The following is a 22,603-nucleotide window of genomic DNA, read 5'->3' as shown; positions in this document are numbered from 1 at the left end:
TCGCCCCGCGTCTCGGCCCCACTGCAGCGGCCTGCGGGACGGCCCTGGTGCTGCGGCTGCAGGAGCTGCGGCTGCAGGAGCTGCGGCAGCCTGGGCTGCAGCCCGGGCGCTCTGCGGACCGGACGAGAGGGCGCGGGAGCAGGCGATCTGGGCAGCGTCGCCGCGTCCTATCCGCGCCCCCTTCCGCATCCCCGCCCCTCGTCCGCGCCTCCTCCGGGGGCTGAGAGTGTGCTACGCCGCCCGCTGCACACTGCGGCAGCGCCGGGTCCCGGACTGCCCGTGGGAGGCACACCCACCCTCTCCCGGCCGCACCCCTGCGCAGCAGCATGTCGGCGCTCGAGTGGTACGCCCACAAGTCTCTGGGCGATGGCATCTTCTGGATTCAAGAACGCTTCTACGAGTCGGGCAACCGCGCCAACATCTGGCTGGTGCGCGGCTCGGAGCAGGACGTGGTGATCGACACGGGCCTGGGGCTGCGCAGCCTCCCCGAGTACCTCTACTCCTCCGGCCTCTTGCAGGACGGCGGGGCGAAGGAGGATGCGGGGCGCCGGCCGCTGCTGGCGGTGGCCACCCACGTGCACTTCGATCACTCCGGCGGCCTCTACCAGTTCGACCAGGTGGCTGTGCACCGCGCCGAGGCCGAGGCCCTGGCTCGCGGGGACAACTTTGAGACCGTGACCTGGCTCTCGGACAGCGAGGTGGTGCGGGCCCCCAGCCCCGGCTGGAGGGCCAGGCAGTTCCGAGTGCCGGCAGTGCAGCCCACCCTCATTCTGCAGGATGGTAATGGGCCCCGCGGGGCGCGCGCTGTCGCTGAGGGAGGGGCTTGGGGAGCGTGTGCCGCAGGTTGCTGCCCTCCGTGGCTACCTTGGCACCGTTGGGGTGCAGCGCGGGAACAGTGTGTCTCATTCACCCTTTGCTGGGTGAACGCCGGATTGTGCAGAGCCAAGGCCCTGGCAGCGTTCTCTGCCAGGAGACGCGCTCTGCAACTGTGGCTGGCACCACCCCCATCAATTCTCTGTGTCGGCTGCAGTAGTAACACTGCGGAGACTTGTGACTGGAGATTTTCCTGTCTTCCCCAAGCGCGGGTCGCACATCTCCAGCTTTTGTAACGAGCAGGCTTTTAAGGAATGGCACCTTGTGAACCGAGTGTTAGTGTTCTGTGCTTTGAAAACTGCTGCTTCATGTGCGTGCTCACCTCGGAGTGCCCATGAGTCCCACCTGTAGGCTTAGAAAGCTAGAGAGCCGTGGTTCGAATCATTTCATCCATCCGTACCTTTCCGATGGGTTTGTTTCCTTGTTATTGTCCCACAAGAAGAAAGAAAGGCTTGATGGTGAACACAGACGTGGAAGAGCAGATTATGACAAATATCTGGTCTGCGTGAGAGCAAGGCCTATGAAAGATAAATAAGGGAGTCGTTTCCGGTGGATTCAGTATGTGCTAAGGCAGACTTCATTCTCTTTGGTCCGATGAAATTGAAAGAACAGAGCAAAATAGAGCAGGCCCCAGTCCCCTTCTCACCCCGCAGGAACTGCTGGACCACTTAGTGACAGCGACAGTACTTGGCATATTAATTTCATATTCTCTTTTTAAGATTTTTTTTTTAATTTTATCCACATAACACTTGTGAAGTGAGGCCAGAGACCCCCGATTAAATTGCCTCGCCTAGAGTCCCTGGAACAGAATCATGATCCAAGCTGGGGCCTGACCCAAGGCATAGCAGAGGAAAGCAAACAGAACACACATAAATCCTGCTCATGAGATATGATAATTGAGAGTAGATTATGCAAGTCACGTTTTCAGGGTTAATCATTTTAATTGCCTACACACTCCTCTGTACTGTTAAAAAATCCAGTTGCATTATAATGGTTCTTACTAAGAACTAAGCAATATGTAAATAATAAAATATTTTACAGAAATGCATTTATCCCAAGGGATATAATATATGATATGAAAAAGCATGAAATTCTATTCCCTTACACCCAACTAATAGGTCCCTCCATTAAAGTTTCAAGTCTGAAGATTTCTTTTTTAAAAACTGCTTTAGAGGGGAGCCTACTTTGACAATTTGGGATTTAAAATATACATTTACATTAGGTAATTTTTATTACTATATTTCTTCTTAAAATGATGGTTTCGGGGGTAAAATTTCCAAGCACTTGATGGGGTAGTCAAAGTAAACTCTGGCACCCAACCTAAAAGATATTTACATCGGCTGAGTGTGGTGGCACACGCCTTTAATCCCAGCACTTGAGAAAGAGAGGCAGGCAGATCTCTGTGAGTTTGAGGCCAGCCTGTTCTACATAGTGAGTTCCAGAAAGAAAAAGAAAAATGAAAATAATTTGAATGGTAAGTGGCACAAGCCTATATAATCTCAGCACTTAGGAGGCTGAGGCAGGAGGTCAGGAGTTCAAAGCCACCAAAGAATTTTAAATTAAAAGTACCCTCTTTCTACACAGAGGAAACGGGTCTCAAAAAAAAAAAAAAAAAAAAACAAAACCCAAGATTTTACACTAATATTAAAATATATTAAATTGTTTAAACTAGAAATATTTTGTTTACTTTTTATTATTGCCAGCAATAGGAAGTCAAGGGTAAAAGAACGGTGGGGAACCAATGAGATGGCTCCATAGGTAAAGACACTTCCTGCCACGCCTGTCAACCTGGGTTTGATCCCTGGATCCCACATGGTAGAGGAAAGAGCCCTGCTCCAGCAGGTAGACAGCCATATGCACAGCTTGAGACATAAGCACAGCTAAGACTGGTAGGGTGGTGGTTGTTCTATCAAAGAGAGGCTGGCTGAATATCCTGCCTTCATCAACTAGACTGGTTAGACCCTGGGATTATAACTGGTGGTTTCCCAAATCCCAGTTGGTAGTAATCCTGACATTTTTGGAGCTAGAAAAGTACTGTAAACTCCTGGTGTGTGGTGCTTCGAGCCTTGTTTTGAGGGTGACAGAATAGCATTGTGGAAAGCTGCTTCTCATTAAGACACGGATGCCTCCCCCTCTTGAGCAGCATCTGATCTCTCGTCTCAGGAATATTAATTTCCTGTCTTCTGAAGGATGTGGGTTGCTAACTGGGTATTAACACAGTCCAGATGTCTGGAAGGAGATGTACGATGTTTATATTAAAAATTCATATATATTTGCACACACACACACACACACACACACACACACACTCATGCAGCTGTAACAGAACAGCTCTGGTTAGAATACAAGTGGGCAAAATCATTACTACATTTCGTTAAGTGAATTGATGATTTGCTGTCGTGGAGAAGCATAAATCTGCACTGTATCTCTAACCTAAAAGCATCCTTCTAAGTGAAGGTCAAAGAGGTTAGCTATCTCATCTAGGGCATTAGCCTTGACAGAAACAATCCATGTACTAACAGGGAAACAGTATCTTTCTGTAAGATGAGAACAATAGACCTGAGATAGAGCCCATGCCTTTTAAAGAGGCTGTCTATTTTTCATCACTGTTTATTTTTCACAATATTCCAGTGATTCAATTTTAAGTGATTTTTCCTTTTGTCCCTTTGTCCTCCTTATCCCTATCTAAACAGTTTGCTTAAAGTCACCAAGATAAATGACCTCAGAGTAGTAGTTTCAGGTGGACTTACATCATTTATCGAAGTTAAAAACAAAAACTGCATCTCTCAGAACAGGGTGAACAGACATGTAATTTGTACCCCTCCTGAGACCTCCTGGAACTGTGGGTGTCTCTGTGACCACCAAGGCCAGCAGAATGTCCATCTGGGAGAGATAAGGCGGTTCCATTTAACACGACTCAGTAGCCAGTGTTGGTTCAAACTTCCAGAGTCTGAAGTTTTAGTAGTTTACTTTAGGCATATTTAAGCACAACACAGTTTGGTGTCAAGTTTCCTGGTGAAAAGTTTCAATGCCATGTGCACAACGAAGCTTAAGAAATGACGACATTGAAACTCTTATAAAGTACAAGTGACATTTTCCTTAAGGATCCGTTCTGGGCATTAACAGAGGAAACAGGTTGAAGATAAACAAGCTCTGCATGGGGGCGGGTGGCACTATAGATTGAGACCAACAAGACCAAGATGAGGGTCTGGGGAGCCACTGGGTCCTGACCACACAGATAACACAAAGGGCACCAGGCTGTTAACCACATCTGTTCCCAGCCTCCTGGGCAGACAACTGGTTACATGTCCCGCTCTGTGAAGGGACAACTGTGTAGTTAACATTCCTGCGGGGACCTACATGCCTCCTACATGGAACTAGCATGACCATGAGGAGACTGTGACGTGAAGTATAAATCTAAACTGCGTAAGGGTGGAAATTAGATGTGAATGGCTGAACAGTTCTGTCCCAAGAGCCAGTTCAGTTCACATCAGTAATGCGACTAAGACAGGTGAAACAGGTTGTAAACATTTAAGAAGTTCTTAAAACCATAGACCCTTTCTGAAAGGAGTGCCTTCCCCCATCCAGTTAGCTTATTCTCCAGGGGTAGGAAATAAAGTTTTCTTAATTGGGGAGTGCTCAGTACAGTTGAGCTCAGGGAGTCAGCATGGCAAACAGCAGGGAATGAGTGTGTGAGAGTGTGCAATGCACATTTCTTACTAGATACTCAGAGGAATGAGAGCCAAGCTTCCTAGTTCCCCACCCGGGGGTAGGAAATTAGAGAATTATAATCTGGGATGTCTGACCCCTTGAGAAAAGACTGAATGCCAGTATGGAGACCATCTGCCATCCCTGACTGGATCTGTCTACTGTTATGCCTGCTTCCAGAGGCCCTGTGTATGTGCTTCAAATGTTATTTTCCTTTCTGCTCTTAAACATGCAGCCAAGATTTTTGCTGGAGATCAACTATGCTGATTAGAAACTGAGATTATGACCCTGGTTTCCCAATCCCAGTCAATGGCAAATCCTCATGTTTTGGGAACTGGAAAAGTTTTGTAAAAGTATTGGTGTGTGGTGCTTTAAGCCATTGGAAGGTGTGAAAAGAAAGCTGGACCAAATACTTTGAAGGTGATAGGAAGATACTTCTCATTGAGAGATGGGTATCTCAAGCAGAATCTTTCTGGCAAAGTTTCTGTCCAAAGATGCTTACACAAGATCAAACATTTTTAACATTTAGCATAAATCAAGTTGGAAGTTGAGGTGGAGTTATCATCAACATTGTCTGAAAATAAGCAAAGTTACTAGAGAGGTTTTCTCGAGGCAACAAGGATGCTTTAAAGAGAAATGACAGAACATCATCCACAAGGAGTTTAAGGAATTTAAACCATAACAGTTCACTGTGTAGACAGTGAGGATACAGGTACAAAAAGCAAAAGCAGATGGATAAGATGGAACCTGGGGGGGGGGGAGACTAGGTAAATCAGGAGCAGTTTGAAAGGCAAGCACCAGGGTGATAGGTGCAGGACATACAGATGAGGTAGCAGTGAGTGCAGAAGCAACACAAAAACATATCTAAGAACCCACGAGTATAAGATGTGCATTCAGACTGGAAGACCCCACAGGATTCCCAGCTCAGGGATGAAAACACATCCACGTCAAGCACATAGTAAAGAAATCAGAACATGGAGATCAAAGAAGACCCGACAGGTCAACAAGGGTCAAATATTGGGATCAGAGCCGGATTAGAGCAGACGTTTTGCTTTTGAGTAGTAATCGTCCCATCTTAGAACTTCACATCCATCCCGCTGTCAGTGAAGTGCTCACAAAGCATTCCCACATCCTGTTACTTAGGAAACCACAGGGATACGCCCCTCACAAGGAAGGACTGAAGCCAACAGAGAGGAAGGCACCAGTACGATAACATAAATCTACTGGAAAGGAGAATCAAAAGCGAGCGTCAGCACAGTGGAGTAGGCCTGCTGATGCGATCATTTACAGGCAGAGAGGGATCCCACTTCTCCTGATGGCTGTGTGGTGAGACGATGAGGATATGTGTGTAATGACAGAGAAGGAAAAGCTAAAGATGTGGAAATCAACATGCACGACATCACTGGAGTATATCAAACTGATAATTTAAAAAATACAGTACAATCATTACGTGGAGACAATTATATTTTGTAGAGTTAACTATCAGAAGGAACTAAAGTTACTTAACATGGTCACCTCTGAAAGGTATACCGGCAATAGAGAATGGAGCAAGGGAATATCTTACATTTTAAAGCCCTAAACATCTTATTTCAGATACATGTATTTTTTCTTTTTTATTAAAAACTGCAATTAGAAAAGAGTTGGGGGATGCTAAAATGGGAAAGGGCATTGAGAAGTCAAGAGATGGGGAGAAGGAGGGAGGGAAGAAGAGGGAAGGTTTCATAGGTGACTGTTCCTCATAAGAGGTTTTCATGAAACGCTGTGCCTGGGCACTTTTCAGCATGTGGGAAGCACTTTTAAACCACGAGGTAGAGCAGAGCAAAACTAGTCAGCACTAAGGACGTACCGTGGTCGGTGTCTGTTATGCCTGGTGGGGTTTTTGTCTTCTTTTTGTTAAGACATTTTGAGTATCACCTAGGTGTTACTAAAGAATAGACTCCATTCTTGCATTGGTACTTCTGAGCATAAAACTGCCCGTCTCCACTCTCTTCTGAACATTTGTCAAATCGTTGGTTTCAACTCAACTTGTACTGGCTAGTTGTATGACACCTTGACACAAGCTGGAGTCATCTGAGAGGAGGGAACCTCAATGGAAAAAATGCCTCCATAAGATTAAGCTGTAAGGCATTTTCTTAACTAGTGCTCAAGGGGGAGGGACCAGCCTGTGGTCTGGTTCCATGCTTGGGCTGGTGGTCTTGGGTTCTATGGAAAGCAGGCTGAGCAAATGAATAAGGAGCACCCCTCTAATGGTCTGCATCAGCTCCTGCCAGGTTCCTACCCTCACTGCTTTTAATGATGGACTGTGAGCAAAATAAACCCTTTCCTTCCCAAGTTGAATTTGGTCATAGTGTTTCATCACAGTATTCGTAACCCTAAGACACAACTTTTGTATCATTAAACCAACATAACAATGGTTTCTTTCCCTGACCTGCCAGTGTACAGTGAATGATGCTGGTTTTTAGTTCTCCAAAATACCTTAAACCAGAAGAATTCTGACATCAGGCATAGAATTTGGAGAAATCTGGGGATGTCTCACACTATCTTAATGTCATTGCTGAGGTTTAAGTCAGGACCGGACAGGATGATGAAGCAGTAGTGAGGCTTTTTTGTTTTTTTGGGCTTTTTTTTTTTTGGAGGGGGGGCGGGGTTTGGCCTGATATAGCTAGTATAGATGTTCTGGGACTACAGTCAGAACCAAAGTTCTTTCAGAGCCTTCAACTCTGTGCTTATGTATTGTTTGGGATCATTTGCTAGAAAAAACATTAGGCACAACTGTGGTTCCAAACCATCATTTGGGTGAATTTGTTAAAATCTGGAATTCCTAGGACCTAATAGCCAAGACTTTAGATGTTGCAGCGGTGATGAAGGGAAAGAAGCCTTGTTGTTAAGGGACACTCCGGGCGACTAATACAGTGAGTAAGATGATGTTAGAGCATCAGATGTCAGATGTCTGGAGAGACAGTTGTCACTTCAAACGTGTTGGCATCACTGAGAAGTGGGCTCTGTAATAGTACTTCTGAAAGTGTGGTCCTGGACTGAGAAGCCTCCGGGTTTCCTCCTGGAACTCATCAAAATGCAGATTCTTATGCATCACCCTGTATCTGTGGAATCAGAAGTGGGTGGAACCTGCGTCTACAGTTTTATACATCCTTCCTTGGACTTCAGTGCGCACCTAAGTTTGAAATCAGTTGGTTTAGTTCATTGATGCTCAAAATTGCCTGATATCAAGAATTACCTAAAGGTTTCACAAATTTGCCAAACAGACCCACCCTCTAGGAACCCAGTGATCAAACATGGATGTAGTTCGGACATTTTTATTCAGACCATAACACTGTCTGTCATTTAGGCAGAAACACGTTGCTTTCTTTACTTGCTGGGATTAGGTAGTGTAAGTCTTCCCACTTTGTCTTTTTCATAATTGTCTTTATTATTCTGGACTGTATGCAATTTATGGAATTTTTGTTTCTGTAGTTCTGTAGATTAAACCTGGGTGGGTCCTCACAAATGATAGGCGTGCACTCTACTTATAACTCACAACTTCAGCCTTCATGTTAATTTTATAGTCAGATTTCCTTTTCTATTTAAAAACATTTTTAACATTTATGTATTAGGGTTCTCTAGAGTCACAGACTTATGGAATAAATCTCTCTATATATGTATATATATATATATGTATATATGTATGTATGTATAAAGGGAATTTATTGGAATGACTTACAGGTTGTAGTCCTACTAATCCAACAGTGGCTAGCTGTGAGTGGGAAGTCCACGAATCTAGTAGTTATTCAGTCCACAAGGCTGGGTGTCTCAGCTGGTCTTCTGTATATTCTGGAATCCTGAAGAAGTAGGATGGATTCAGTGAAGGAAAGGATGTGCTAGCAAGGCGAGGACCAGCAGGTGAAGAAAGAATGAACCCTTCTTTCTTCCACTGTCCTTGTACAGGCTCCACAGAAGATGTAGCCCAGATTAAAGGTGTGCCTTCCAGTCACAAGATCCAGATCAAAGACATGTTGTCTTCTTGCCTCCAGATCTGGATCAATCACAGGTGTGCTCTCCATTTCTGAATTGTAGTTCATTCCAGATATAGTCAAGTTGACAACCAAGAGCAGCTATCACAATGCCTGTCAAAACAACTCTATAAAATAGATTCGACTGTTATTTTTATTTTATAGATTAAAAGGTTCTTAGAGAGAGAGACTGACAAGATCATAACTCCACACAGCAAGTGATGGCCAGAGCATGGAAGTAAACTTGAGTCTAGAAGCATCTAGCTTGAGAGGTGGAGGAGGAAGATGGCAGTGGTAAAGGTGTAATGACTGACATTTACTGGTGTGCTGAGAAGCACTCTAATTGCAGACATTGTATCATTTAAACTAAGTATTCTGTAAGCAAGAACTGTTATTCCCATTTGGGAAGTGTACAAACTGATCGGTGAGAAAACGTGTCAAGTTGGAGATAGGAAAGAAAGTTATAAAGAATCTGTCTATGTCCTAACTTTCATTTCTTTTCATTTCTGTAAATTAATTTTACGATTAGCATACAAAGAAATGGCTTTTATTGTGACATTTTAGTACTTTGCTCTTATTTGACACCCACCACCCACAGACACACACAGACACACACAGACACACAGACACACACACACACTCACACACACACACACACACACACACACTTTGCCTTCCCCCATCTCCACAAATCATGTTGACATTTTCATTGAAATTGTGGTGAATCTGCACTAAATATTATAGCAGCCACAAACCACATGTGACTGTCATAATACAAGTTGAAGTAAAAACAGATTAAAATTAAAATCGCACCTCATTTTAAGTAGTTCTCAGATCCAGGTGGCCCCATAGATTGTTTCAGCGTTGCAGAAGGCAGTATTAACACAACAGTGAGTCTTCACTTTATCTCTGTTTCTTTGGCTTGAACCTATGACCTCGGACATTTGAGGCAAATTCTCTTCCACTGACCTACATCCCAGCTCCCCTTTGTCTTTTCGTTTTCATTTTTATATTTTGAGACAAGATCTCACCAAATTTTACAGGCTGGCTTACTCAGGAAGCTAGGCCAGCTTTGCATTGTGGCATTCCTACCTCAGCCCCCTTCCCTGGTGGCTGGGATCACAGCTCTGGAGCACCATGCCTGCCTGGGAACATATTTCTCTTGCCTGAGTGTTCTTTTTGGTACTTTTTGAATTTTTTTAAAATGAGTTTCTGATTGTTCTTTGTAGTATATAGAAATATTGTCTTTTTCTTTTTTCTTTGTTTTGTTTTGGTGTGTGTGTGTGTGTGTGTGTGTGTGTGTGTGTGTGTATGTGTGTGTGTAAACACCTGATGCCTTATGGCAGGGGGCTCAACTCCTTTGGGGGCTGAACGACCCTCTCACAGGGGTCACATATCAGGTATCCTGCATATCAGATATTTATATTATAATTCATAACAGTAGCAAAATTACAATTATGAAGTAGCAATGAAATAATTTTATGGTTGGAGTCACCACAACTTGAGGAACTGTATTAAAGGGTTGCAGCATTAGAAAGGTTGAGATTTATAGCATCCCCAACCTTTCTCTTTCTCACAGTTCTTTGGCTTTTTTGGGAGGGGGGGTCAAGACAGGGTTTCTCTGTGTAGCTTTGCACCTTTCCTGGATCTCGCTCTGTAGACCAGGCTGGCCTCGAACTCACAAAGATTACCTGCCTCTGCTGGGATTAAAGGTGTGTGCCGCGGCCGCCGCCGCCGCCGCCGCCGCCGCCGCCGCCGCCACCACCGGCTTTGAATTTTTCTTTATTGTGTAGTTATAGATAAGCACTAGGGAAACCAGGAATCTTAAACACTCGGAGTTGCCTCTTAAAGAGATGTATAACCTGTTTTCTGCCCAGAAGGCTGGGAATGGATGTTGCCTGGTGGCCTTTACACTACCCTGTGACAGAGGCCATATCAATTCTCCCAGACCTTTATCTTGAGCTGTTTGTCTCGGTCAGTGACCTATCCTTCCTCAGACCCTATCTTGATCCTGTTCACTTAGTTAGTCTATACAACTCATCTCTATGGAAAATGTCACTGTTACTTTACAAAGAGTTTTGAGGTAATCTTGTCTTAAGCTTTGTTGTGCACATGGGGATTGAGTTCATTATCACCATACATTTTTTTTTTTTCAAAATTCTGCTATGCTTAAATATGCCTAGAATAAACTACTTGGAGTCAGACTCTCCAAGTTTGAACAAACACTGGCTACTGAGTTGTATTGAACCCTCCTACCTTCTTATATCAATTCAGACTTTCCCCTTGTAGTACTTTTGAATAGTTGTGCCTTTTAAAAGATACACAATTTCAACTAAGCTGGAAATTTGGTAGGCTTAAAATTGCAAACAGTGCTAGTTTACTGCCCTTTTTAATTGAATGTTTTAGTTATCATATGAAATAATAAGTTTCATTATGACATCTGTCATGGAGAGTTAGGAGTGCGTTTCTGTGTCTTGATTCCTTTTATGAAAAGAAATGTTTGTTTAGGGGTTGGCTTGTGTCCTTTAGCGTGATTTCCCTTTTGTAGCTTCTTAGTCTTCCTGATAAAGGAATTGAAAAACTAGGTTCAGAAGGAAGCTCAAGGAGCATCTTTTTCTTTCCTTTCTCTCTTCCTTCTTTCCTTTCTTTCTTTTTCCTTTTTTTTTCCCCTAAGAGATAAATAGCAGGTCAGGCAAGCTATAAATGCCAGCAGCTGTGGGGAGCAGGGAGATGAAGTGCAGAGATACTCATGCCTTTTCAGTTAGTTCCCAGGCTCAGCGGTGGGCGATAGGGAGAGAGGGTTCTTCAGAGAAAGAATGAAATGTCCAGAGTGTCTGAGTAAGCAGATCTGTTCCTTTGGTGTATCTCGTTCATTATAGGTTCTCGCTGTTAGTCCTGTAACACATGCATGTTCAAGACTTGCTCCCACACCATTTGCTCTCTATTCCACTTTGCTAATGTTTCTCTAGTACAAATGCTGTTGAATTTCATGCAGTATTATTTGTCAGTTTGTACAATTATTTCCTGTACTTCGCTCTAGCAGTTTTAGAGTTTTAGGTCTCCTATTAGTGACCCATCCATGATTTTGAATGGTTTTTGTACAGAATAAAAGACAGGGATCCAGTTTTCATTGTTAGGAATGTGGTGTAGGGGAATGACTGTTTTCTCTGAGTGTAGCATGACCATTAGCTACCATGGAGCAAAATAGTCTTTGTGTTTGCAGTGAAATAAGTAAAACAATACAATGATAGCTAGTTCTGTGGTGATGGTGATGGGAACATTTGTCTCTCTTCTAGAAGGAGAGAGAGTCACCAGATCCCTAACCTAGGATTCTGCCCATCACACACACACTTCCACTCCTGCGTTCACACACATGACTGCATGTGGTCTTGGTGGCTACAGAGTTATAAGATGTTGAAGGGGACTCATTGATACAGCGCTTGTGAGAGCAACACCCAGGCTGGGCTAGACTTTCCAGTGATGGATAGTCCTGAGTTGCCCGTGCTCCTGTGATGGAGTGTCTTTTGAGTTACCCATGATCCTGTCATGGAGTGTCTTGAATTACCCATGCTCCTGTGATGGAGTGTCTTGACTTACCCATGCTCCTGTGATGGAGTGTCTTGACTTACCCATGATCCTGTAATGGAGTGTCTTGACTTACCCATGATCCTGTGGTGGAGTGTCTTGCCTTACCCATGCTCCTGTAAGTAATTCAATAAGCTCATTGTTCATCAGGTTGAGTTTGGATGGAATTGTTTCTTTGGGTCACTGTCTTTGCTATCTGAGGACTAATAGATGTTTGGTCATGTTTCTTCAGGAAAAGTCACACAACATGACTATCCTGTTTTCCGAGCCTAATTCATTGAAGAGACTTTTTTTTTCCATGTATATTTTCGGCAACTGTGTTAGAAATTAGATGACTACAGTTACATTTATTATGTCTGGATCTTCTGCTTTCTTCCATTGATCTGATATCTATTTTTTGCCATTAAATGCTGATATTGCTACTATAGTTCTGAGATGTAACTTGAAACCACGTAGGGGATGCTGTCTCCCTACTTAATATTGCTTTGGTTAGTCAAAGTCTTTTGTGCTTCGATATAAATTTTAGAATTGTTTTTTCAGTTCTGTGGTGAATGCCACTTGTTTTTTGATGGTGATGCATTAAATCTGTAGGTCATTCTTCGTAACACAACCATCATCACGCTTCTTGCAGTACTTAAGCTTGGGAGATTCTAATTGGTGCTTTAACTTGACAGAATCTAGTATCACTTTGGAGATGGGCTTCTGGGCATGCCTGTTGGGGGATTATTTTTATTACATCATTTATGTGGGAAGGTCCGTCTTCATAGTGGGCAGGGTCATTCCTTGGGCTGAGGAATGCTGGGCTGTATAAGATGGAGAAATAGCTGATCAGCAGCAACCACATTCATTTATCTCTCTGTGGTGAGTCTTTTTCCTGTCCTGCCAGTCAGCTCCCAAATAATGACATGGAGATGTATTATTAATTATGAAAGCTTGGCCTTAGCTTAAGCTTGTCCCACTAGCTCTTATAACTTTAATTAACCCATTTACTTTAATCTATGTTCTGTCACGTGGCTCGTCACCTCATCTCTCCATGCTGCCCATGCTGCTTCCTCCACATCTCCTGGTGTCTCCTTCCCAGTGTCCTCTCTGTCCCAGGAAGTCCCAACTAACCTCTTTTCTAGCTATTGGCCGTTCAACTTTTATCACATCAATCACAGCCATACATCTCTCTCTGCTTCCTGACTGGGGATGTGATGTGACCAAGTGCTCCCAGCTCCTGCTACTTTGAGTTCCCTGCTGTGATAGGCTGGACTTTGAACGTGAGCTGTAATAAACCTTTGGTTTTTTTCTTCAGTTACTTTTGTCAGGGTATTTTGATTACAGCATCAGGAAAAGAAACTCACATAGGACATTTTTTTTCTGTTTTCCTGTGTCTTTTTCAGTTTTTTTTTTCCCTTTAGTTTGATTATAGAAGTCTTTAAACTTTGTTAGGTTTATTTCTAGGTATTTTACTTTTTAAATTATGTATGTTTTCTGATTTCTTCCTTCATAAATATGTTATTAGCATATAAAAATCTGATTTTTCTTGTCAATTCTGTATCCTGCTGCTTTTTTGAAAGTGTCTCATATTTAATCATAATTAATATTTCTTTGAAGACCCAGTGCATGTCTTAAATCATAGTACTCGAGAGGCAGAAGCATGTAGATTTCTGTGAGTTTGAGGCCAGCCTGGTGTATATAGGGAATTCCAGGCCAGTCAGGGCTACAAAATAAAAACCTGTGTCTTAGTTACAGTTCTGTTGCTGTGAAGGGACACCGTGACCAAGGCAACTCTTATAAAAGAAAGCATTTAGTTGGGGGCTTACATTTTTAGAGGGTTGGTCTGTGGTCATCATGACAGGAAGCAGGCATAACACTAGAGCTGCAGCTGAGAGCTTTACATCCTGAGCTGAGAGCTTTACATCCTGATCTGTACACATCAGGCAGAGAGAAAGCCACCGGGCCTGGTGTGGGCCTTGAGGCTGTTCTTGAATTTGATTTGCAAATATTTTATTTGGGATTTTTGCATGTATGTTCCTCAGGGACATGATCTATACTTCTTAATATTGTGTCCTTATCTGATTTGGATATCAGGGTAGTACTAGCTCATAGAATGAGTTTGAAAGTGTTCTTCCCCTTTGTATCTTGTGGAATACTTCAAGGAGTTGACTTTAATTTTTCTTTAAAGGCCTGGTAGACATGAACAGTGAATGTCCTGGGCTTTTTGTGTTGGAAATCGCTTTATTATGGCTCTGACCTCAGTTTTATAGACCTATTTGAGTTGTTTATATTTTCCTGATTAATTTTTGGTGGGTCATTTGTGTTTTTTTGAAATGTGTTTTCAAAGTATTCCCTAATTATCTTGGGGATTTTATTGGTATTTTCTTAATGTCCCCCCTTTCCATCTGTAATTTTATGGATTTAGGTCTTTCTCTGAACTAACTTGGCAAAGGGTTAATTGATCTTACTTATTTTGGTTTTCAAAGATCAGTCCTTTGTGTAATGGATTCTTTCTATTCTTTGGTTTCTGTTTCATTAACTTTCTGCCCCAATCTTTTCTATTTCTTTCCATTTACTGCTCTTGGGTTTGGCTTGTTCTTGTTTTTTTAAGACCTTGATGTGCATCATTACATGCTTGTGACCTCTCTAATTCTTCGGTGTGATCGCTCACATTTGTTTAGTCTTTCCTCTTACAACTTCCTTTGCTGTTATGCTTTCATTTTTTTTTTTTATTCTAAGATTCAAAATTTTGTGTATATGGACCAGGAAAGTGTATCAGATCTCCCCTGGGTCTGGAGTTACATTATGGTTGTGAGCATCCATGTGTGTTCTGGGAATAGAACATGGATCCTCTGGAAGAACAGCTAGTGCTCTTAACTTTTTTTTTTTTTTTTTTTTTTTTTTGCTTTTTCGAGACAGGGTTTCTCTGTGTAGCTTTGTGCCTCTCCTGGAACTCACTTGGTAGCCCAGGCTGGCCTCGAACTCACAGAGATCCACCTGGCTCTGCCTCCCGAGTGCTGGGATTAAAGGCGTGCGCCACCACCGCCTGGCGCTCTTAACTTCTTAACCATTTCTCTAGCCTCAATTTAGAATTAACCCACTGGCTATTTAAAAACATGTTTTCTAGTCCTCCATCTGTTTGCATAGTCTCTGTCTTCTCTTGTTACTGGTTTCTAGCTTTATTCAAGTATGAGTTGATAAGATGCAAAAATAATTTTTTTTTAATTTGTAGAGACTCACATTATGACCTAAAATGTGATTTATGTCTGAGAAAGTTTCATGGGCTGCTTAGAAGAATGTGTGCAGAAAAGATTAGTGGCATATAGTGTAGATACTGACATTTCTTTGTTGGCTTTTAGTATTGATAACCTCTCTAAAGATAGGTAACATATGAAGTTATTCCCATTCCTTTATCAGGATTCACTTGTCCTTTTATGTCTGTTAATATTGTTGTATAAGTTGAGAGCTCGATATTTGATGCATATGTAGCTACAATGATGCTGCCTTCTTGGTTAATTGTTCCCTTCATTATATGTACTGAACTGCTTTATCATGTCTGATTAATTTTGGCTTGAGGTCTGTCTTATCCAATCCAAGAGTAACTTGGTCAGTTTCCGTTTGCCGGGCACTCGATTGTCAGCCTTTCACGCTCATCTGTGTCTTTGCCAGTGAGGTGTGTTCCTTTTAGATAACAAATAGTTCAATCATATTTTTTAATCCAAACAGCTAGTACAGACCTTTGAATTGTGGAGTTAAAACCATTCACATTTAGGTTACTATATAGAGCTTGCTGATTTCTATCCTTTCATTGGTTGTTCTCCCGGTTGATTGTGTTGTTGTTTGTTATTCTTTCTCCCCTGCATCAGGTAAGGGTTTGAGAGTTGACTAATGTGGATGCGATTGATCATTGCCTATTTTGTCTTCATTCATAGGTTTCTGTGGTAAATGTATTATTCCCGTGTTACAGTGACTGATCCTGTACTCCTCCTCTGTGATTAGAATTCAGATACAGTCTGCAATGCTGGCTTGATGGCAATGGATTTCTTTAACTTGTGTAGGTCTTAAAACACGCGTACCTGCTGATTTTAAAAGATAGCCTTGCAGTGTATCTTGGTTAGACAGTATTCACCTTCAGGGTGAATTGTTCATGCTCTTACGGCTTTTAGTTCTGTTGAGAGGCCTGATGTTATTCTTCTGTTTGCTTTAGAATGTCAGTTGACATCTTTCTCTTACAGCTTTAATATTGTTCCTTGGCACCTTGACCATAATAGACTACAGAGGAGTTCTTCTCTAATCATTTCTGCTTGAGATTCTAAATGTCCACTGTGTCCACTGTGCTTGGATATCCATGTATTTAGATTTGGGGATTTTATGTTATAACCACTAAATAGATTTTCTATGCATTTAGTGTATGTCTCAGCTCTGTCTTCTCTCTGGTGGATTCTTAGGCTTGGTGTCTTGATCATAGGCCATGAAATAACAACATTTTAAAAGCCAAAGTAGCAAGACAACAATACCAGCAAAGCAGAAAGCAGTGTGTAAGAGCAGCAGCTTGGTGAGTTTTGAGTACTGGAGCCAGTCAGGCACAAGGGAAGTGAGCTGAGGCTGGGGATTCCTCTGTTTTCTCCTCTACAAATGGTGCTAGGTGCCTGTGCTTCTTAATGGCATTGCTGCGTTCTTGTGTTCACCCACGCTCCCGCTGCGTTCACCCACGCTCCCACTGTGCCCACCCACGCTCCCACTGTGCCCACCCACGCTCCCACTGTGTTCACCCATGCTCCCCCCACTGTGCTCACCCACGCTCCCGCTGCGTTCACCCACGCTCCTGCTGTGTTCACCCCATCACTGTGTTCACCCACGCTCCCACTGTGCTCACCCACGCTCCCACTGTGCTCACCCACGCTCCCGCTGCGTTCACCCACGCTCCCCCCACTGTGCTCACCCACGCTCCCGCTGTGTTCACCCCATCACTGTGTTCACCCACGCTCCCACTGCGTTCACCCACGCTCCCACTGCGTTCACCCACGCTCCCACTGTGTTCACCCACACTCCCACTGTGTTCACCCCATTACTGTGTTCACTCACGCTCCCGCTGTGCTCACCCCATCACTGTGTTCACCCACACTTCCCAGCGGCCCGCCGCCCTGTCTGTGATGCACTTCCCCTCTTCCCCTGTTGGAAGAGGGGGTTTTTTTCATCCTGACTGTTCACGTTTATCTGTTGTACAACGACAGCTTCTAAGCTGTTACCTCTTACTGTCTTTACACTCAGGATCTTCCCCTCTTTCATTCTGCATTTTGGCAATGTGCCTTCTCGTCAGTTTGTTTTGATTTGCCTAGGTAAGGGTGTATTAATTTTGTAGCCTTTTTCAAAAATTTGTCTCCCCTGGTTTTTCTCTAATGACGTTTCTTTTTTATTTACTTTTCTGATGATCTTTTATATATAAAAAAGATTTATTTATTTGCATTTTATGTGTATGAATGTTTGCCTGCATTTATAGATGTTCACTACATGCCTAATGCTGAGCAGGCCAGAAGAGGGTATCAGCTCCCCTGGAACCAAAGTTACAGCCGCCACGTTGGTGCTGGGAACCTAACCCAGGTCCTCCGCAAGGGCAGCACGTTCTCCTAGTTGTTTAACCACTTCTCTGGCCCATTTCCTACATTCCTCATTATCATTCTTTTAAAAGTGTTTACGTGTATTTGTGTTAGATGTATACGTATATGTGTGTGAATGGAGGCCAGAGGTCAACACTGAGTGCACTCTTCAGTTCGTCTTTTGCGGCAGGGTCTCTCACTGGACCTGATGCTCACCAGTTGACTAGGCTGGCTGGAATACTCCAGGAGCCTCCCTGTCTCCACTCATCCTGTGCACTGTCCCAGTGTGTGCAGCCATACCCAGCTTTCGGCATGGGTGCTGAGGATCCGGCCTCCAGCCCTCACACTTCTATGGGAGGCGTTGTGACTAATTCAGCCCCCAGCCAGCTATTGCTTCTTTCTTAATACACATGAGTGTTTGATTTGCTGTTACCTTCTTAGGATAGCATCTTTGAAATTGATCGCAGTACTTAAAACTTTATAAAGTAAGCATTTAAAGCAATTTCCACAAATTACCAGTTTCCACAAATTTTGGTATGTTTTGATTTCATTCAACTTACTTCAACCCAGGATACTTAATTTTTACCTTTTTACTTCGTAAGCTGGGTAGAAGTATGGTGGTTACCTCTGTGGATATTTTTCATATTCAGTTTTACTATCTTTTTAATTTATTACTATTTTTAGTTACTTAAGATGTACTATAAATTATCAATATTTCTAGTTATGTTATTTCTAATAATGCCTTAATTATATTGTGGTCAGATTATTTATTTATTTATTTATGTTTATTTTATTTTATTATACAATTGCATGATTTTATTCCTTTTAAATTTATTGAAGCATGATTTATGTCTTAGCATTATAGACAAATAAATATCCCATATATAGTCAAAAGAATGTTATCTCTCTAGATATAAAGTGTTTTATATGTATCAATTATATTAACTTGATTAATAAGTATTATCTTAGTCTTCTGTACTCTGATTAACTTTCTCTTGTTTTATGAATTATTCAGAGAAGAACTTTTAGTTCTGTAGATAAAGTTATTTATTGATTTAGTTTGGTCTTTTTGAGATTGGCTTTTACTTTGTAGCTCAGGACAGCTTGGAAATCACTGTTTCCCAAGCTAACCTTGAGTTATGACAGAATTCCTGTCTCATTTTCTCAAGTGCTGAGATTATAGGTAGGAGACATCACTCCTGGCTAAATTTTTAGTTTTCCCATCATGCACTTTTCTGGTTGGTTTTAGGTCAATATACATACATAATTTTTTTTTTTTTTTAAGATTTATTTATTATGTATACAGTGTTCTGCCTACATGTATGCCTGCAGGCCAGAAGAGGGCGCCAGATCTCATTGCAGATGGTTGTGAGCCACCTTGTGGTTGCTGGGAATTGAACTCAGGACCTCTGGAAGAACAAGCAGTGCTCTTAACCATTGAGCCATCTCTCCAGCCCCATACATAATTTTTTAAGTGTATTGACCTAATAAATCCTCATAAAATCTACTTCTCTTTGGTCATGTTTCCTAGGCAAAATTCTATTTTGTCTTACATAACCTTTTCATGGTTTATGTCCTTGAATTTATGAGATCCTCTCCTGGCAACTTTGTGCATCTTGCTTTTTAATCCACCTCTGGCCATGATGAGAGGGTTTTCCCTTCGCATGCGAAGACACAGTTGTCTTTAGATCTGCTCTTTTCATGGTCCTGCTAGTTAGCTTTAGTCTTCTTCCATTTCTTTATTGTTTTCCTTTTATGCGTATCAACTCTTGATTTTTGTGCCATTTAATTCCTTTGTTAACTTTTAGCTATAGTTCATTGACTTTCTTCCTACGATTTATTTGAACTAGAGATTACAGTAAGAATCTTTTTGAGTATATACGTTAGTACTTGATTTAATCCCAGTGAAACAGCCATTTTCCTATATACCTTCATTCCCCCGACTGTCAATAGTTGTGAGGAATCTGAGAGTGTATCCAGTTGGATGGTAGCAGGTAAGCCTGAAGAAGTTCAATTGGAGCAACAGAAGATGTGAGGTTCCTGGGTGAGAACCAAGAAGGAATGGGCTTAGGATCCTGCCCTCACTCCTTGGGGTCTTGTGTCTTATGTTATCAGCACCATTTATCTATCAAACGGTTCATTGTTCACAGAAATAGCATTACCAAGAGCATCTCCATGTGCACTTTTTCCTCAAGCCCCAACCCCACAGAACAGCATAAGGGGTAAAGTGTGATGCATTTCACTAAAACCGCATTCCCAGCCTGTGCACCAGGATACTGACTCCTGAAGAGTGGAAGCTTCATGGTCCAGGGAGTTTGGAAAAGTATACAGCTGTGTTTATGTATATCTGCAATATTGTTGGCATATCAACAGCTCTATGAAGCGTACACAACAGAAATATGATTTATTTTCTTTTAAGCAAGAATTTTAAAAATTATTTGTCCACAGAATAATTATTTTTTATTTTTTAAATTTTGTTTTAATAACCTACAGAGGTAGCATTTGATAATAGTAACTTGGGCAAAAGCTAATCTGGTAAATACTGGTCTATAAAACAACAGAAATATAATAGAGGTCACCCATTTTTTAAGGATTTATTTTTATTTTTTAAAATTATGTGTAGGTGTGTGGGTATGTGCATGCCAGTCCAGATGCTCATGGAAGCCACAGGTGTGGGATCTCATTGTAGCTGCACTGACTGCCATGGGTGCTAAGAACTGAACTTGAGTCATCTGGAAAAGCAGCAAGTGCTCTTAACCACAGAGCTGTTGCTCCAGCCCCAAGGCTACCTGTTTTTAAATTAGCATTCAGAAACAAAGTGTCGGGGGCTAGAGAGTGACCTGCTCAGTAAAGGGCTAGCCATGCAAGCTCAGAGACCTGTGTTTGGGTTCCAACGCCTGTGAGATAAGCCAATATAACGTGTGCCTGTAATCCTGGCACTGAAGAGGCAGAAAGAGCAGGTCCCTGAAGTGCATGGGCCAGCTAGTCTTGCCTAATTATGAGCTCCAGGTTCAGCCTCAAAAAATAAGGGTGAAAGCAATAAAGATACATCTATCTCTGACCTCCACATACACATGCGTGCATGAACCTGTACACACCCATGCCCCTCACCCCATGGAGAAACATAATCGTTGTGGAATGAAAGTAAAGATAATGTCATCATCAATTTCCTCAAAACCTATTTAATGCACTTATGGTTTTTTTTCAATGATGAAAGTCAAGTAAACTTTATATATTTATTGGTGTCTTCTGTTTCTGTTTGTAGGGGATGTGATCAACCTTGGCGACAGACAGCTCACTGTTATGCACATGCCAGGTCACTCGAGAGGCAGTATTTGCTTACATGACAAAGACCGGAAGGTTCTCTTCAGTGGCGACGTGGTGTATGACGGCTCCCTGATTGACTGGCTCCCGTACAGCAGGATAAGCGACTATGTTGGGACTTGTGAACGTCTCATAGAATTAGTGGACTCGGGTCTCGTGGAGAAGGTGCTTCCCGGGCACTTCAATACCTTTGGTGCCGAAAGGCTTTTTCGTTTAGCTTCTAACTACATTTCAAAAGCTGGGATATGCCACAAAGTGTCTACTTTTGCCATGAGGTCTCTGGCAAGTTTGGCCCTCCGTGTGACAAACTCCAGGACCTCCCCTTAGTGTCTGTCCTGATCCTTTGTTGGCGTTAACTGTGTAAATTAACTCAGTTCCCTTGTGTTATTTAATAGTGAGCATTTCAAAAAGTGCTTTTATATAACCATATTGTATATTAGAGAAAAAGAGGATTAAGAATGAGGAAGCCAAAAACAAAAAACAAAACAAACAAAAAGTAGCTGTCTTAGCGTTGTATGTTTTTCTTTTTTCCAAGGAAGAAGCCAGCTGACCAGTGCTGTCATTTCAGAGTGTTTGCTCTGGAAATGCTGTGGGGTGATCTGGGCAGCAAGGGTACACTCACCGTAGCGCAAAACCTGCCCATGCTCCTCCTTAGTGTACTTCCCGGGATGCCTAGGGGGAACCAAATGGAGTTCTGGGCTTGCCCTTCACACCCGATTCTGTGTCCATGTTTTATTTAAAGATAAAGTTTCTTGGGTTTAAAAATAAAGTAGAACTCAATATGAATTAGCATTAGGATGACAGCTAAAACATCCCATATTTGTGACCCTGGATTTTATGCCTCTTTTTTATTTTTTCTTATTCTTTGTATAAGACATAACGTGATATATAATTTAACTTATGAACAGTACAATGAATTTTTTGTCTTATTGCAAAGCTTTAAATATAAACTGCGGAGTGTTTCAGTAAAACACTACTGTTCGTTGTTTGTTATTGTGTAAGTAATATTTTCAGTCATGAAAGTGAAATTCAAACGTATGTAACTTAACTTCAGATTGTCAGATTTCTTAAAAGGACACTGTCAGGCAAATTTGAAAATATACACATTGAGAATAATTTTTTATTATATCCTATTTTAGTATTAATAGATAATATAAACAAAATTTTTCTGGTTAAATAATAACTTCAGTATTGTGTCATGATTTACAGTACCAAAACAATTCCTGATAGCTATGACATCTTAATGTAAATCATTCCTTTGATTGATATGACATGTATACGCACCACAGAAGAATTTTTAAATTAATTGCCATGTATGTATTATCTACTGACTAGTGCAAATGGCCTTCTTATCCTGATTCACAACACCTGTCCCTGCTCAGCGTTCTTTGTCATGAATTAAAACAAGTCTGTGCTCAGACATCATAGGAAACATGAAACCACTATTCAGTGATACTAGGTAAAGTGTTTGCGTTTGGTGCTTTTAATAATAATTTATCAAAAAGTCTTTTGGAATATTTCATAAAA

At 42.0% G+C, this 22,603-nt stretch overlaps 1 protein-coding gene across 1 annotated transcript; it reads left to right on the top strand.

The window, feature by feature from the left end:
- The first annotated feature begins 231 nt into the window (after positions 1 to 231).
- Positions 232 to 22,353, top strand: Mblac2 (metallo-beta-lactamase domain containing 2). The gene is made up of 2 exons (XM_028875635.2): positions 232 to 780; positions 21,018 to 22,353. The coding sequence occupies exons 1-2, from the start codon at positions 327 to 329 to the stop codon at positions 21,401 to 21,403; spliced, it is 840 nt and encodes a 279-aa protein (XP_028731468.1). The 5' UTR covers positions 232 to 326; the 3' UTR covers positions 21,404 to 22,353.
- The last annotated feature ends 250 nt before the right edge of the window (positions 22,354 to 22,603 follow it).

This window comes from Peromyscus leucopus, chromosome 11, assembly GCF_004664715.2.
Source record: "Peromyscus leucopus breed LL Stock chromosome 11, UCI_PerLeu_2.1, whole genome shotgun sequence".
In the NCBI taxonomy this organism is placed as follows: Eukaryota; Metazoa; Chordata; class Mammalia; order Rodentia; family Cricetidae; genus Peromyscus; species Peromyscus leucopus.
This window is presented reverse-complemented; position numbering and strand designations above follow the sequence as displayed.

Excerpts from the sequence above, each read along its gene's own strand:
- Mblac2 (XM_028875635.2), top strand. The coding sequence starts at position 327 with ATGTCGGCGCTCGAGTGGTACGCCCACAAGTCTCTGGGCGATGGCATC. Across the intron at positions 781-21,017 it reads CACCCTCATTCTGCAGGATG|GGGATGTGATCAACCTTGGC; the intron begins GTAATGGGCCCC and ends TTCTGTTTGTAG.